Source organism: Amblyomma americanum, chromosome 1, assembly GCF_052857255.1.
Source record: "Amblyomma americanum isolate KBUSLIRL-KWMA chromosome 1, ASM5285725v1, whole genome shotgun sequence".
Classification (NCBI taxonomy): domain Eukaryota; kingdom Metazoa; phylum Arthropoda; class Arachnida; order Ixodida; family Ixodidae; genus Amblyomma; species Amblyomma americanum.
Window position 1 is genome coordinate 504,160,852 of NC_135497.1, and position 15,941 is coordinate 504,176,792.

The 15,941-nt window shown below is 47.2% G+C and overlaps 1 protein-coding gene across 1 annotated transcript; it reads right to left on the reverse strand.

Annotated features, from left to right (window-relative positions):
- Window positions 1-6,741: 6,741 nt before the first annotated feature.
- On the reverse strand, window positions 6,742-15,075 carry LOC144128133 (uncharacterized). The gene is made up of 3 exons (XM_077661223.1): window positions 15,031-15,075; window positions 14,229-14,513; window positions 6,742-7,454 (listed from the first exon to the last, which is right to left on the reverse strand). The coding sequence occupies exons 1-3, from the start codon at window positions 15,073-15,075 to the stop codon at window positions 6,828-6,830; spliced, it is 957 nt and encodes a 318-aa protein (XP_077517349.1). The 3' UTR covers window positions 6,742-6,827.
- Between the last annotated feature and the right edge of the window lie 866 nt (window positions 15,076-15,941).

The following is a 15,941-nucleotide window of genomic DNA, read 5'->3' on the forward strand; positions in this document are numbered from 1 at the left end:
GTGCGTGCAGGGACTCGCTCCGTAACTAAGCCGCCGATTCCACACCTAGCGCCAGAAGCGCCATCTCTCGGGCCCGCCATAAATCTGTCTAGCACGGAGAGCACCCACCCGAGGCACCGCGACTGTGTAGCACTCAAATGTGTATCACCTGTAAACTTCTTGCAAGGATATACAGCAGCTCTAAAAATTAACGCATATTTCTTTCGACAGCACAAGCAAGATAGGCTTCCTTTTTTTTACTGAAAGGAAGCGCCAAAAGCTTATGTTTGTTTTTCTTCCTTCAAATCTTACCTGTGATGACATAGTACAGCTTGTACGAATTAGTAATGCACTTCAAAAAAAGTTACCGATTTTTTTACGTTGAATTCATTAAGCGGTCTCCGGATAGCGTTCCCCACGCGAAATGTCAGAAGGCTCACACGCACCCCGTCAGGACCAGGCTGAGCAGCAGTGGCACGATGATCGTCAGAGACTCGACAGGGATGGCTTCCTTCGCAGAGTGAACCACCCGGAGGGCTTGGGTGACGCTCTCGAAGCTGCGAAAATCGACTCGCCCGGTGGCTTCGTGGACGTAGTCCAAGGTGGGTGGTAAAGGTGCCGCTACTTGTGCTGCAAAGTAATAGCGCAGTTGCGCTATTCAGAATCTGGCAACAGGTGAGAGTAATTAGGCTTCACTGCTGCTCGCTTTCCTAAACGCCTACAAAGCTCAGTACACTGCTGAAATACTGCTGATGTAGACGGGGAAGTAGAAAAGAAATTGTACCGCGAACCTCGGTGGCTGTGCACTGTGGGGAAACGTTCGCACAACGGGCGTTTTTCTCCTTACCGGTTTTCTGCCTAGATATAATCACCTTGCAGAGGACGTTTCTTCAGAACAGTTTAATTTGTCGACCCCGTTTATTTTCTTGCGCCGGCTGCGTTCTTATGAAGGAAAAACGCTAAGACGCCCGTGTGCTGTGCGATGTCAGTGCACGTTAAAGATCCCTAGGTGGTCGAAGTTATTCCGGAGCACTCCACTACGGCACCTCTTTCTTCCTTTTTTCTTTCACTCCCTCCTTTATCCCTTCCCTTACGGCGCGGTTCAGGTGTCCAACGATATATGAGACAGATACTACGCCATTTCCTTTCGTACTTGCATTAGTTTTCGTTGTCATTCGCTACATGCGCAAATGACACATATGATTTATTTTTCACCAAATGATTCCAGCAGCCTCACATCTGAAATAAAAAAAGAGCATTTCATGTATCGGTGTATTGTTTATGGGGGTTTAAGGTCCCAAAGCGACTCAGGCTACAGAGGACGCTGTAGTGAAGGGCTCCAGAAATTTCTACCACCTGGGGTTCTTTAATGTGCACTGACACCACACAGTACACGGACCTCTGGAATTTCGCCTCCATAGAGATTCGACCGCCGCGGACAGGCACCGCGGTGGCGCCCATTTCATGTATCGGTAATACCGCTGCTCTTTCGTGTATCAAAGAACTGCTAAAGGAAGTAATCGCCAAGTCCTGCCTTGTGTGTGTGTGCTGTCTCCGTCTTCTAGCGCCTGTACGCTTTTTGCCTAAACCATGTCATGTTACAACCAACTAGCTCAAATCAAAGTCTCGCTCTAATCGCCAAACATTATAGTCAAGCCCTGACGTCACCGTTCTTGAAGGCACATAGACTGGCCCAGTGGAGTGGTCCGCCCCACAAATTTGCTGTCCTGAAAAGATCAGTTCTCAAACCATGCGCCACATTAAAGATGTATTGCAGAGTGAATGCGCCGACGTTGCTGGTTGCTTCAGTCTTTCAATAATAATAATAATAATAATAATTGGTTTTTGGTGGAAAGGAAATGGCGCAGTATCTGTCTCATATATCGTTGGACACCTGAACCGCGCCGTAAGGGAAGGGATAAAGGAGGGAGTGAAAGAAGAGAGGAACAAATAGGTCCGTAGTGGAGGGCTCCGGAATAATTTCGACCACCTGGGGATCTTTAACGTGCACTGACATCGCACAGCACACGGGCGCCTTAGCGTTTTTCCTCCATAAAAACGCAGCCGCCGCGGTCGGGTTCGAACCCGGGAACTCCGGATCAGTAGTCGAGCGCCCTAACCACTGAGCCACCGCGGCGGGGCCGAACTCGTTTTTAGCACAAGTTATAGCGATGTATGAATGCCATCTATGGACCGGGTGCCTGCCACTCGAAGACATGCGCGCTCTCATGTCCGCACCGGTGCTGCTTCCAAAGTGCATGGAACAAGCCACAGGCCTCGTTGGCGTGCGGTACCAAATAGCAGCAACGCTTCGAAGAAAAGTAGCTCCGATAGAAGGCTGAATATTAAAGCAGCTTCCTCAGCTAGAGGGACAGTTCATCTGCGTCGCTTTTCTCTGTCATGCATTCACGAATATATCCAGCATCTTGAGACACGTGCAACGAAGACGCAAATATAGTATGTGTAATAATGGGATGGTTTGCAAATGAGCTCCTGTACGCTTTGGAAGAAGTGGGTGGCCGGAGATGATGAACTGGAACCGCTGCACAGTGTACATGACAGTCCTAACATGTGCACGTTGAGCACTGCTTTCCTCCCGAGGATTGGGGAAGGAGGGCTTGAACTGCAGAAGCAATCGTGCAGAATATGCCTCACTAGAGCACTCAAAGCAGTCTATCAACCGAGACTTCACGCAGTCGCACACATTCCAAGCGGAGGTACTGCAGGTTCAGGACCTGTTGGAAGCGCATCATAAGCTCCCGCCCGGAAGGATATTAGGCGCCGCTACTTTAGCTCGTTGACCAGTCCACACGTCCCTAGGTTACGACCCACAGGAGGGCAAAAGGTGAACGTCCAGAGCATCATGAACTGGACGTCCTTCCGGCACTCTAGCAGGTCCGTACCACTGCAGTCATTGCCGAAGGAAACAGTTGATTCAATTTATTTCGTGCGATTCGTTAGGTTCGGCAACTGTGCAAACCAAAATGAGCGTCATGCTGGAAATGCAACTGGCTGTATTGAGACTATCTTTCGAGCCGTTAGTGGATGCCTGGGTCTGCATATTTGGTGCAGTTACTGCTAACAACATCCGGTCTGAAAGCACACTTCAAGGCATCATGATAGTCGTTTACGCGTCCGCTTTTACGCCATAGTAAAGGGTCACGCCTGCCTCACAGAGGTGTTGGAGCAATGTCACCGAGGTTAACGAAGCCGCCAGGACCAAGAAGTAAGTTGACCGAGCAGGTATATGGAAATGACGAAGGGTGGCCGGAAGAAGAATGCTGGTCGCATGGTTACAGTACCTGTTGCCTGGTTTCACAATGTGACCAAGAATTGCTGAAAATACGCCCAAAGACTTTGCACGCTTTCACACTAGCCGTCTTTCAAATGTGAAAAAGCCACCGTCAGTGTGACCGCCTATCAATTATTGACTACAAAATCTCGCCTTATTTATGTTTCTATAGGGTTGGTATTCTGTCAAAGAACATGCGGAGTTATATCATAAAGCAAAAGCAAGCTGTCGCGCAAAATCTTAATGCTCTCGCGTTAAAATTCAGAGAAAATTTAAAAGCGAAAATAATGGCGGCTCCATCAAAGAACAGCGCTAGCTCAATGCAGGCAGACCTTTCACGGCAACAGTCTATTATATTTCCGACAACTCCACCCAGTGTCTCAACTTTAAAATACAGACAGAAAAATATAGGTGCGGTGGTTCCGAAGAATGCTGTTTCACAGTTTAACATCGAGCAAGAGTTCATTAAATTTTATAACTAAATGACGTTAACAGATCATTAAAGTTTAACAGGACGGAAGTTTCAAATACGAACTTGGACAGATACACCCAAGTTACGCGGACATTTCAATAATATATGTGGCTTGATACCAAACATCAGCGTTTCAAGCTTAGGAAAGAAAGGGTTCCAAGATAATAAACTAGATGACGGCACCAGTACCAAGAAATTCAATTCGTGACAGCCGTAGAGAAAAGAGGGTTCCACCATAATTGATTAGATGGCGCCACGGGTACTGAGAAGTGAACACACAGGAACAGCCGGATGTATGAGGAAACAGGTGTCTGGTATGCTACTAGATGGCGCTACGGGTATCAAAAATGGAATATACTGCTAAATGTCTGCTTCACTTGCTTGAATTTTCAGGGGCAGATTCTTCAGGACGCCTGATGTCCCTGTCGCCAGCCTTTTGAGCATTACTCTGAAGAAAAATAGAACAAAGGAAAACAAGCTAGACATAATAAAGCAATTTCGGATCTCTGCTATGCTCGGAGGAAAAGCGAGAAAAGTAGATAAGAATAGCAGATAGGAAGGACGCAAAAATATTTAAAAAATGCGAGGAATACGGCGGGTATTTTACAACCTGCCGCGGATGGGCAAAATCACCATCACAAACCGTCACGTGGTCATCATTGAAGTGCCCGGTGCAAATGTGTTCTTGGATACAACACAACATTCGATTTTCGCAAAGAACCGGGAGTAATTTTTCTGCGTCTCACGTACGCAGAAATTGCGCTGTTATCAGTGGTGTTGCCAGTGCAGAAGCATCACAAGGTGAGCGGTTGACCACAATGACGACAAATTATTAACGGTTTGACAATACTGCACCCAGAGAGAACTGACACGACATATTAAGGCTGCCTTCCGTTGAGGAGGCGTGTTCGATAAATTGTCCCTAAGATACTACAATTAAAATTATAATAATTAGATTTGCTCAACCTATATGTCCGATCTTCGCTTTCCTGACGGCTTTGTCCAACTACCTCTGTTAAAGATTGCACTTGACCAACCTCCTCAATGAGCCAACTTTTTCCTAAGCTTATTTTTCCTGCTGCTAGTTTACACCGCAGTTTCCTTTGACATATAGGTATATCAAAGTTCACATTCCCTGACCATCTGAAAAAAAATATTTTCCCGGCTTCTCGCTCGACGTAAATATACTGGTTAATTTGCACACGCACTGCTCCTTTCAGTTGATTCATGAAAATAATTCAACAGCATTCGAGGACGTCATTTAATTCCTCCATTGTTCAGAACTTCAGATGTTTGCATGGAAAAAGGAAACACGTGCAGTGCGACTAATCTCTCTGACTAAATGGTGCAACAGCAGTACTCCTATATTTTGGGACTGCTATTGCGGTTCAACCTGTTCTAGATCTCCAGCCTTCTCAAAAAATTAAAAAATTCTCGTGATATTTTGCAAGAATGATATCAGAGGTTCTAATTGAGATAATTTTTTACTTCACGTGTATGATGTTTGCAAAGGTCTTAAAGCTATTCACTTTTACTTATGCGACTCTTCATGCTTAGGTTGAGTCTCGATTTGATCTTCTTAACGACTGCCAAATGACCGTTCGTTAAATTTTAGGAACGAGGCCATAGCGGGCGTAGGAATTAGTGCCGGCGTCGATGATTTTGTTGTTTTGATCTTTTTGTACAGACAGCTTGCTCGGCTTCCAAGAGTACTGATGCAAAGGGAGAGCCGGGCACCTTCTTTCGCATTTTTTGCTTGAACTGGATCTAAAGAAGCCTTGCACAGAAGTTTTTTGTTCATGCCATTTGATGGTGTTTTCTGTTAAAATTATTTAGCGCTATGTGGTTAAACGTTATGAAGAACCTGGACCGCCGCGGTGGCTGAGTGGTTATGGCGCTCGGCTGCTGGTCCGAAAGACGCGGGTTCGATCCCGGCCGCGGCGGTCGAATTCCGATGGAGGCGAAATTCTAGAGGCCCGTGTGCTGTGCGACGTCAGTGCACGTTAAAGAACCCCAGGTGGTCGAAATTTCTGGAGCCCTTCACTACGGCGTCTCCCATAGCCTGAGTCGCTTTGGGACGTTAAACCCCCATAAACTAAACTAAACTATTATGAAGAACCCAAGACCAGACTTCGGATGCATTTTAAAGCAGGCTTCTTGCGGATCATGTTTCAATAGCAAGCATTTCACGGCCTGTCATGATGCCTAGTATGCAGCGAGCAATTTGATGGAGGAATAGTGCAAACAAAGGACGGGACATTTGAAGGCACACACGGCGAGCGCTTTCCAGTGTCTCGTGACTTGTTTGCACTATCCTTCCATCAAAATATACCAATACAAACATGGTCAACTTTTCGCTCTGCTACAGTGCGCACATTGCAAAACATTCAAAAATAAAGCACAACAATATTTATCAAGACTCAGAGGTAAGCACTCAATTTTTCAGCACAGCGAACAAGAATTAGTACTTTAGTTATTTTTCACACAGCATAAAATGATTCACTAGCAAAACCCAACAGCTGCTGCACATAACTTTGGCGTGCCTATGGAAACGGTGACGGTATACACAAACGCTTTGTCACCCTTGGCAGATATGGGCGGAAAAGCCGGATGTGTTTTCTAACTAGCCGCTGCGACGTCACCCGGAGTCGTATGTCCAGGCAACACATGTTGTGCAGGTGACGCTGTAGAACCAAGCGCCCCCTCTTAAGTATTCGTTGTCAGTAATTAAGGAACGTGGCTCCTAATCGAGTTATGTAGAATTTCTGCCGTTTTTACTGTCAGCTTACCCTTGCAGTAATGTATAAACATGGGGTTTTGAATCGAAATGATGAAATTTGCGATTATTCGTTCTGGACATCCGAAAAGATCTGAATTGCGCTAAAGTAAGGTAGCATTGTGAACGTGTAAAAACAAAAGCATCATTTATGGTACTCACTCTTAGAAACGCTACCACATTTGAAGCGAAGAAAAGCCTTCAAATCCAAGGTGTCGAAGAATAATGTGCTTTGTTGTACAAAGAGAGATATATGAGCTGAGCTCATGTCGATCTTGACAACTCCCGAAGGAAGCGCTACAAAACAGTCAATATTGTCGCGTTCGACGGCGACAGGTTTCGTGGCACTCATCCCGGTTGACGAAGGCGTTGGAGCCCAATAAACATCGGTGTCGAAGCAGAAATTCCCACTCCACCCTGTGACACTGGAACGCGGTGCCTTTATCCGTCACCGATGGAGCGGCAAAAAACGGAAGGCGAAGCTGCGAAGGTTCGCACAACTGTGACACCGGCAGCAGGCATCCCCGCTCCCGACGTGTCCGCGAATCGTTGCACTGCGCGCCGCACACGGCCGCAGTATCAAAGACGGGTGCCGAGGCCAGCGGGCATCTGCCACCCGCAAAGGACCATGGGACACACTTGCGGCCGTCGTGGAACCACCAGTCACCGCGAGCGTCTTCAGCAGTGCAGGCTACGAACCGCGGCTTCTGAACGCAACGGTGCTCAGGAGCCCACCGGCCCTTGACACAGGCCGCCAAGCAGTCCTCGATGGAGGCGAATTGGTTCGGACTGCGGTTGCACACGTGAGCCCTCTGCACTGTCGCAGATAGGCACGATCCTTCGTCCGGGTCATAGAAGAACTGCGCCGCTCCGTTGACATTGCAGAAGGACTTGTGGACGGTTGGGCAGACTGTGCCATCCTTGTCGTTGCTGCTCTGCATGCGGAGAAGTAAGCTTTGATTATCCGCTCCTAGCGTGGCTCTCTACCATGGTAAGTTACTGGGCAGTGGATGGTACTGAGCACATAAGCAGCGCTAGTGCTGACTGGGGCAGATGCACAGTTTCCTTCCCAAATATATAGGCTACGGAGCTCATGGCCCGAGTGGACATCGAATATTTTTGCGAGGTTCATGTGTTACTTTTGTCATGTGCTTCCCAAAAGTGAAGAAGCACGCATACGGATGGATGAACCTTGAGCCGATCCGAGTGTTTCTTGACTTAGTCTTGTTGCCCATCCGGCGGATTATGATTAAGAACATGCCGAACGAACTCGCTCCAAAGGATATATGTTCACGGATATGTTCCGTGTTAAGAATATGATGTGTGTAAACAGGCGAGAACTGTTAATTTTGGCAAGCTTTCCAGGAGTGACGGAGCGGAAAAGCTGTTGAAAGTAATATTACGGTCGGCAGCGGTTACGATCGCATTAGTAATCCGGTTGCTTTGCTGAAAACTCTACGAGTGAACACTAGCGTAAGTGAACATTCTTCAGAGATGAAAGTAGAACTATGTTTTTCTACAATAACTGGCAATTTTTTTCAGATTACCTCTTCCTGTCTCTCCGCACTACCGTCAGGATATTGTTGTATCCCGTACCGTTGGGGAACTGCCCGGTCCGACTGCCCGGAGCAGCCGGAGCACCACCACGTCAAGCACCCGCCACGTACATACTTCGACCAACTCCCTTTTATTCCAGTTCAATGATGAATATATATACAGATGTGCGAGTCAGCTGACCAGATAGGGCGCATGCCTAGCGCCACCTAGTTTATACAAACATAACTACAGAATACAATACCACATTATTCCCCCTCAAAAGAGTTAGCAACTAACACTGGGAAAACACAATAAACACTCAATGTCTTTCATAGTCTTTAAACCACACTGGTGGTCTTCTTTGTCTCGTCGAATGCCTCAGTCCTGGAACGTCCCTTTCAACTGGCGTCTGAACAGATGGCTGCTGGGGTGGGTCGTGGTTCTCCTGCTGTGGTTCGCCAAGTGGTTTTGCTGATTCAGGCGAACAACTTTTCGGAACTGTAGGTGGTGGAACTGGTTGGGGGCAAGGTACCAGCCGACTCCGATTCCATGTGCGGCCATCATTGAGCTTGTAGGTATCTTGACCACATTGGTCCACAATGGTGAATGGACTCGAGTAGCTCAGAGCGCCCTTAGGCACGTGACCAGGCAACTTGACTCTCACCGGTTGACCTGTTGTTAATGGAGAGTACTTTGCAGCTCGTCGACGGTCAGTGTAAGTCTTACTTGCTTGTTGCCTTTGTGCTACTCTGCTGTGGATGGACTTCATCGCTGCCTGCGGATCTTGAAAAAACTCTTTACCTGGCGCTCCTACAAGATCAAGTTTTGTTCTGGGATGACGGCCGTGAAGAAGGACGGAAGGCTTCACTCCTGTGGTCGCATGCGGTGTGAAACGGTAGACTCCCAGGTATTCGGTGATAGCTTCCTTCAAAGGCCGATGTTCTTGTGCGCAGACTTGAACGTACTCTTTGAGTACTCGATTAAACCTCTCTACCTGCCCGTTAGCTTGCGGATGATAGACTGCCGAATACGTATGAGCGATGCCACGTTCTTTGAGGAAACTGTCAAACTCCAAGGCTGTAAACTGAGCACCATGATCACTCACAATCTCGTCTGGATATCCTTCCCTGCTGAAGATGCTTCGCAGAAAGGAGATGACTGTTGCAGTTGTCACCCTTGCTGAGAAACAAACCTCAGGCCACTTGCTGTAGTAATCGATGGCTGTAATGGCAAAACGGCAATCTGCCGGCACTTCGGAAAAAGGGCCCACAATATCGATGCCTAGCTTCTGCCATGGTGCAGATGGGAATGCAACTGGCTGCAGAGGTGGTGTCACGGGTTTTGCAGACTTGTCAACAGATTGGCATACCGCGCAGGATGCAATGAATTGTTCTACTTGCTTGCACATAGCAGGCCACCAGTATTGCTCACGTAGTCCCTGCTTTGTCCTCGTTATTCCCGGATGAGACTCGTGGGCTGCGTCAAGAAGCCGTGCTACGAGGGACGAAGGTACTACAAATTTGTCACCACGAAGCAGGAGGTCTCCAACGACTGAGAGCTCAGTTTGCACCCGGTAGAACGGAACTGCTTCGGCAGGCAACATCTTCACTGCGGGCCATGCCGATGTCACCCACTTTATAACCTGCTGCAGCAACGGGTCCTGCATCGTTTCAATGACAAACTCTTCATGAGTAATGCATGTTGAGACAACACAAACAGTCTCTTCTTCCTCTTCCTCCACACGACCTGGAAGGGGCATCCTTGAAAGAGCATCAGCAACAGTATTCTTGTCACCCTTGTGAAATTCAATCGTGAAGTTGTATGCCAACAGCCTGGCGTGCCACCTCGCAATCCGGAACGGTCGGCGACCTACTCCCTTTGTACTAAGGAGTGTGACCAGAGCCTGGTGATCGGTGCGTAATATGAATGAACGACCCCAAAGGTACACTCTCCAATATTCGCATGCCCACAAGCAAGCAAGGGCTTCCAATTCCCCTACAGAATACTTCTGTTCCTGTGAAGTAAGCCTGCGAGAAGCAAAAGCAATCGTCACCAGTTCATCATTCCTTGTCTGTTGCAACACTGCTCCCAAGCCAATGGATGAGGCATCCGTAGTGACAATAATGTCACCCGCAGGATCAAATAGCTGTAAACATCTTGTGGCCAGGGAACATTTCAGTTGCTCGAAACAAGCTTGTCTTGCAGGGTTCCATGTGAATGTGGCATTCTTACGTAGCAACTCTCGAAGAGGCTCGACAACCACCGCATAGTCAGGTATAAATTTGGCGTAGTAGCCTACCATGCCCAAGAATGAGCGCAGAGTACCGACATTTGTTGGGGCTGGCACAGCCTTGATGGCGTCAATGTTACTTTGTAAAGGGCGTATTCCCTTGTGACTGATCCTGTGACCAAGGAAGTCGACTTCTTGCACATTAAAAATGCATTTGTCAAGGCCTTCTGGCGCTTGCGTAATATGGGTGCATTGCAATGACGTACCGTTGATTTGCAGACGCAGCGTTTCGACAGCGTCGATTCCGAGAATGTCAGTACCGTCCTTGACGACGTAGAAGAGAATGTCGGCCTGCCGATCCTGGAAGATGACTGGCGCCGTGAAACACCCCTCGATGGTTATTCTGCGGCGAGAGAAATCGTAGAGTGACGCTGATGTTGGCTGCAAAGGGAAGCGTTTCAACCTTGAATACGTGGCGTTCGACAGAATGGAGACAGCAGAACCCGTGTCTACGAGGAAACGTATAGGAACATCTTGTACGAAGACTTCTGTGTGTATCCCTCCTTTGCACTGCCGGTCGAGAAGCAACACGTTGAGATCGCCGGATGCACTGCAGGTGTCGACTTCTCGGACAGCAAGGGCCCTTTCGTCAGGCATGCCGCTTCTACAGACACGCTGAAAATGTCCTCGTTTGCCACATTTGCTGCAAGTTTTACCCCGCGCCTTGCATGTCTTGGAATCTGCAAGATGCCCTGAAGACCCGCAACGGAAACAGGACTTCGGCTGCTGCGAACGCGGTAACTGCGTTTCTGAACGGCATGGCATCCGATGTTTTTCGACCTTTTGAACGCTCGCAGCCGATGACTGCAGCTCAAGTGAGTATTTCGTGGCTTCTTCGATACTGTTTGCAATAGCCAGTGCGCGTTCAAGAGTGAGCGAAGTGCCTTCAAGCAGTAAGCGTTCCCGAAGAACAGGGTTGCACGTTTTCGCTACAAGTTGGTCACGAATAAAATCGTCAGCCTGCTTACCGAAGTCGCAACTTAATGCCAGCTCACGCAACGCCGTGACGAACGCTGTTGCAGTCTCCCCGGGCAGTTGGGTGCGTTGTCCGAACCGATGCCGCTCCACGACGACATTCGTTTTAGAAGTGAAGTAAGCGTCCAACGTAGCCACCGCTGCATCGTACTCGTCGCTCGTACCGCTTCCTTCCTTTCCTTCTGTAGGCGGCGTCGACGATTTCTCCTCCGGCAACGCGTAGTACAAGCGTTGGCCTTCCACACCCAAACAGTGTAGCAGCAAAGCTTTACGGCGCGCAGGTGGGTGAGCGTCGCTCCCGGACGCCAGGAGATAGTTCTTGAAAAGGCGGTGCCACTGCGTCCAAGGAATGGCGGGCTTCCCGGGCGTCGGCAGGAACTCGGGCGGTTGATGCAGGCTCATTGCTTCCGCGTTCGGTTACTTCACCACTCGTCGCCAACTGTTGTATCCCGTACCGTTGGGGAACTGCCCGGTCCGACTGCCCGGAGCAGCCGGAGCACCACCACGTCAAGCACCCGCCACGTACATACTTCGACCAACTCCCTTTTATTCCAGTTCAATGATGAATATATATATACAGATGTGCGAGTCAGCTGACCAGATAGGGCGCATGCCTAGCGCCACCTAGTTTATACAAACATAACTACAGAATACGATACCACAGATATGAGAGGAATATTGCTGCTGCAGCCTAATGTTCCAGCGCAAAAAACCTTATTTCTCCCTTCTTCGTCGCTGCATACGCTCCGCCATTAATACTGCGTTAAGTCTAAAAACACTTTTAATAGGCTGGGGTCATATCGCGTGAACACTGTGAGCCCGAAATGGGGAAGGACTTTTCCAAACTTGTTTCAACAGCCGATGGTTCATTGATATAGAGGATAAAGAACAGGCATAGATAGGTACTTGCGGAGCGAAAGACATATTCTCTCCAAAGCCGGTGGTGTGCGGAAATGCCGAAAAACTTTACTAGCCGAACTGAAACACTGGTCTGCCTCGAGACTGAAGTCAATATATTTTAGGCTTAGATTGCAAAAATGCGTTATGATTTTTATTTCAGCCTAGCGTGGACTTCAGATACGTTACAGTCTTTGATACGCATGTTATTGCTTTGAAACTTGCTCTAGGTCGAGTTAAAATCAGTGGTTTGAATCAGGCTTGTTAGGCAAAATATACCGCCCTCTGTGGAAGACAAACGGGTACACATGGCACTGTCACGGCCTTACGGCGCGCAAGTCTAGAAGCCACGGAGGAAGACTTGACTTGCTCCGTGCTAGAAGTTGAGCTCGAGAAAATTGCTAAAAATGAAACAATATTATACCGCAGAACAATGCTAATCGTGTCCTATGCAGTAAAAGACGTTTTTTAGGACTTTTGTGTTACACTTTGGCACATATATGTCAAAACTCTGCTGAGACCAGAAGAAACTAGCCCCATGTCACTATGCAGACAGTACTGCCAAAAAAGATAAAATGAAGAATTCAGTTTGAGGCTCTCCTAGACACTTCGTTACATGTCCATTAAAAACTGAAAAAAATCTACCGAAATCTAACGAACAGCGGACCTAACGTGGACAGAAGAATTAAGAGAATAGAAGGAATAAACTACCTTCTGCAGTGTGACAAAAAAAGTTACTGGTAAACGTTCCTGGCAGCCCAAAATGAGGCTTAAGCTACTTTTGTGAAATATTTTCTATCTTCAGGAGGAGTTTTCAGACTACCTTAGGCAAAAAATAAAATTGGCGGGATTCGTTTCAGTTTGTGTATCAACGGGCAAAAACACGTTTTAACTCAACTGCAATGTCACGTGCGATGAAAACTCGCAATTTTCCCAACTCCGTCGCTTATTCCACTCCCCAAAAAGGTCTCTCACTACATTACGGTGCAATTAAACCTTTCTAGTTGTTTGTAACACACCTCGCCGTCCATGTTGATGGAGTTTGTATACATGCATGCTACCTCTGATTTTTGTGATACGTTTTGTGCTCATGTTTAAAGTTGACGAAGGAAATTATTTCTTTTTGAACAAGCATTATGGTTCGAGCGGTTCTTTTTAGTACGCGTCGTTTATAATTAGTCTTACATGTTAATTGCAACCTTCAAGCCATAGTTGTTTTTTTGTGGTTGTAAAGCTAATTTCTAAATGCTTTACTAGGCGCCAGTCAGTTGCTAAGATACAAAAAATCAATTAACTCTTCCAGGAGGGGACGAGAAACAGCATTTAATAAAACATCGAGATGGGTCGTTGGGATTTTTTTCACCATCTAACTAGACATATTCATTATATTTGCGGCCACGGGTGTTTAGAAAATACTTGGTTTGGTGTAGTAGAACTAAAGCTAATAATGGCTTGCATTACACACAATATTAAAATGTACGGAAAATGAAATCTGCGCGACCCACAACCGTCTGGACGTTTCCTAATAATTCTCCGCAGAGGATAGCTGTACGTGACGGAACTAAGGACTCATAATTCTTGAGGGCGGGCAATCGATTTACGTGTTCAAAACAGGAAATGAAAGCCATGATAAACATAGTTGTGCGTTAGTTTTTGAAGGTGGTAATCTACCTTGACCTTCGATGCTTCATCATGAACTAATCACGCGCGCAACCTGTACATATTTATTATTGCGTAAATAGTTTTTGTGTATACTACCTCTCCACCCTATTTTCTCTGCCTGTCCCCTCACCTCTCTCATTTCATTTGTCCATTCTGCCAGCTATCCTTTATTTCCGCTGTCCAAGCTTAGGTGCTTCAGTATCGGTGGCAGATGGCGGGGTTAGCGAAAACCTTTTCCTTTATTTTTATTATTATTTTAATCAACCCCTACTACTACTTGACCATCGGGTGTATCCTACCAGTCAGCACCACTCGCGTGCGCTTATCTTCGTTTAGTTGCAATACGCACGGGGGAATCACTGACGTTAGTAGTAGGGACGGGTGGATCCTTCATGCCTTGCTTGTCTGAAGCCGTTTCGTTCGCGCCTGGTGACCGATCAGGCGCTGTGGTTTGCTCGGGCACCCGTGTCGGCGTCGGCTTCTCAGTGGTCATGTTCCCAAGACTGGTCTTGCTGGTAGTGCGGGTCGTATGGCCTCCGCTGCTCTCAGTTGTTGGTGAACGCGTTTCCGTTGGCGGTTGGGTGGTGGTATGCGTCTCGGGTGAACTGGGTGCATCTTTCATCTTCAAGGAGCCCTAGAAATAAATAACTTTAATATTAGCCATACGTTTTTAGGAAAAGTCTATTGATACCTAATGTAGTCGCAGTTGCTCCTGCTATGAGTAGATTGCTGTATTCAAGGCTTCATGACTGCAGTGCTCGTAAGGCCGACAACCAACACCGATCAAATCATCTCGCCTATACTACAAGTGTAAAAAGAATAATCTTCCTTTTAAATAGAAATATATCTAGAGAGCGCCATAAATCAGAGGAGTTAAAAAAATAGTGCTCTCGATCAGCCCATGTTACCTACAAACCCAGTGGGTGAGCATTCGCCAGTAGGTGAGTATTCGCCTAAAAACCCAAAGAGAACAAAGTTAAGTCTAGCGTGACCTATACGGCGTGCTGCAAGCTCACTCCCTAACAAGGGTGACTAAAATCATTTAAGTTCTGTTTGCCGCAAGCCATCATGCAGCACACTATCTCCACGACCACGGCGTTCCGAATAAATGAATACCTGTCCAAGACTTTTGAATAGTGCAGCCGAGTCACCTGGTGAGGCGCAGGTGCATCCGTAGGTGGCGGGCCCAGCGTCATGTCGAAGATGCGCGGGTCAGGCTTGCGCAACTTGTTGACTTGGTTCCCACCAACCGAGAGTGTGTCTTCTGTCATATCTGCTGTGCGCGCGTACATGTGAATGCCGACCACGATCACCGCCAAGGTGAGCAGCATCGCCAGACTGGTGAGCATGCGCACAATAACACGGGGAACCTGCGCATTGCAAAAAAGGGCACAATGTCGTTAAGAAAGGGGGGGGAGAGCTACTTAGTCCATTGTGTTCAGGCCTCCGGTTTCAGTGCGGGAGCATGAATAGTGGCCATTCCGGGCATTAAGACATAGTGTGTTCGTACGTTTGTCTGAAGCCTGCTTTGTGGCACGCTGCACAACCGATTGTAAGGAACCATCCCAGGTGTATATATATATATATATATATATATATATATATATATATATATATATATATATATATATATATATATATATATATAGACACCAAGTGTCCTAGCTGAATGTAACCAACCACGGAATGTTCCAGCGGCGTGAAATCCAGTGTGGTTTGTTTACAGTCGCTGACATAGCAGTACATTTTTCGTTATTCATAGATAATAATTATGTCTAATTAGCTAACTTTTCAACCTTTGACTTAAAATCAGCTGACGCAAACGTTCGTGCAAAGTTACCGTTTACGTAAAGTAGTTTTTTACCTGCCTTAAACCATAACTCGCACAATAGACAACACCACGCGACAACGGTGGAACTTGAACCTCGCAAGATATGTGTTAGAGAACGAAATCCTTTTTTCTTCTGAAGAGAGCCCCCCGATGAGCCTTTGTGTGCACATTGGGGCGGAGATGTGAGCCAACAGCTGTTTACGCGATGGCTTCCTTTTAAAGCCAGTAAAT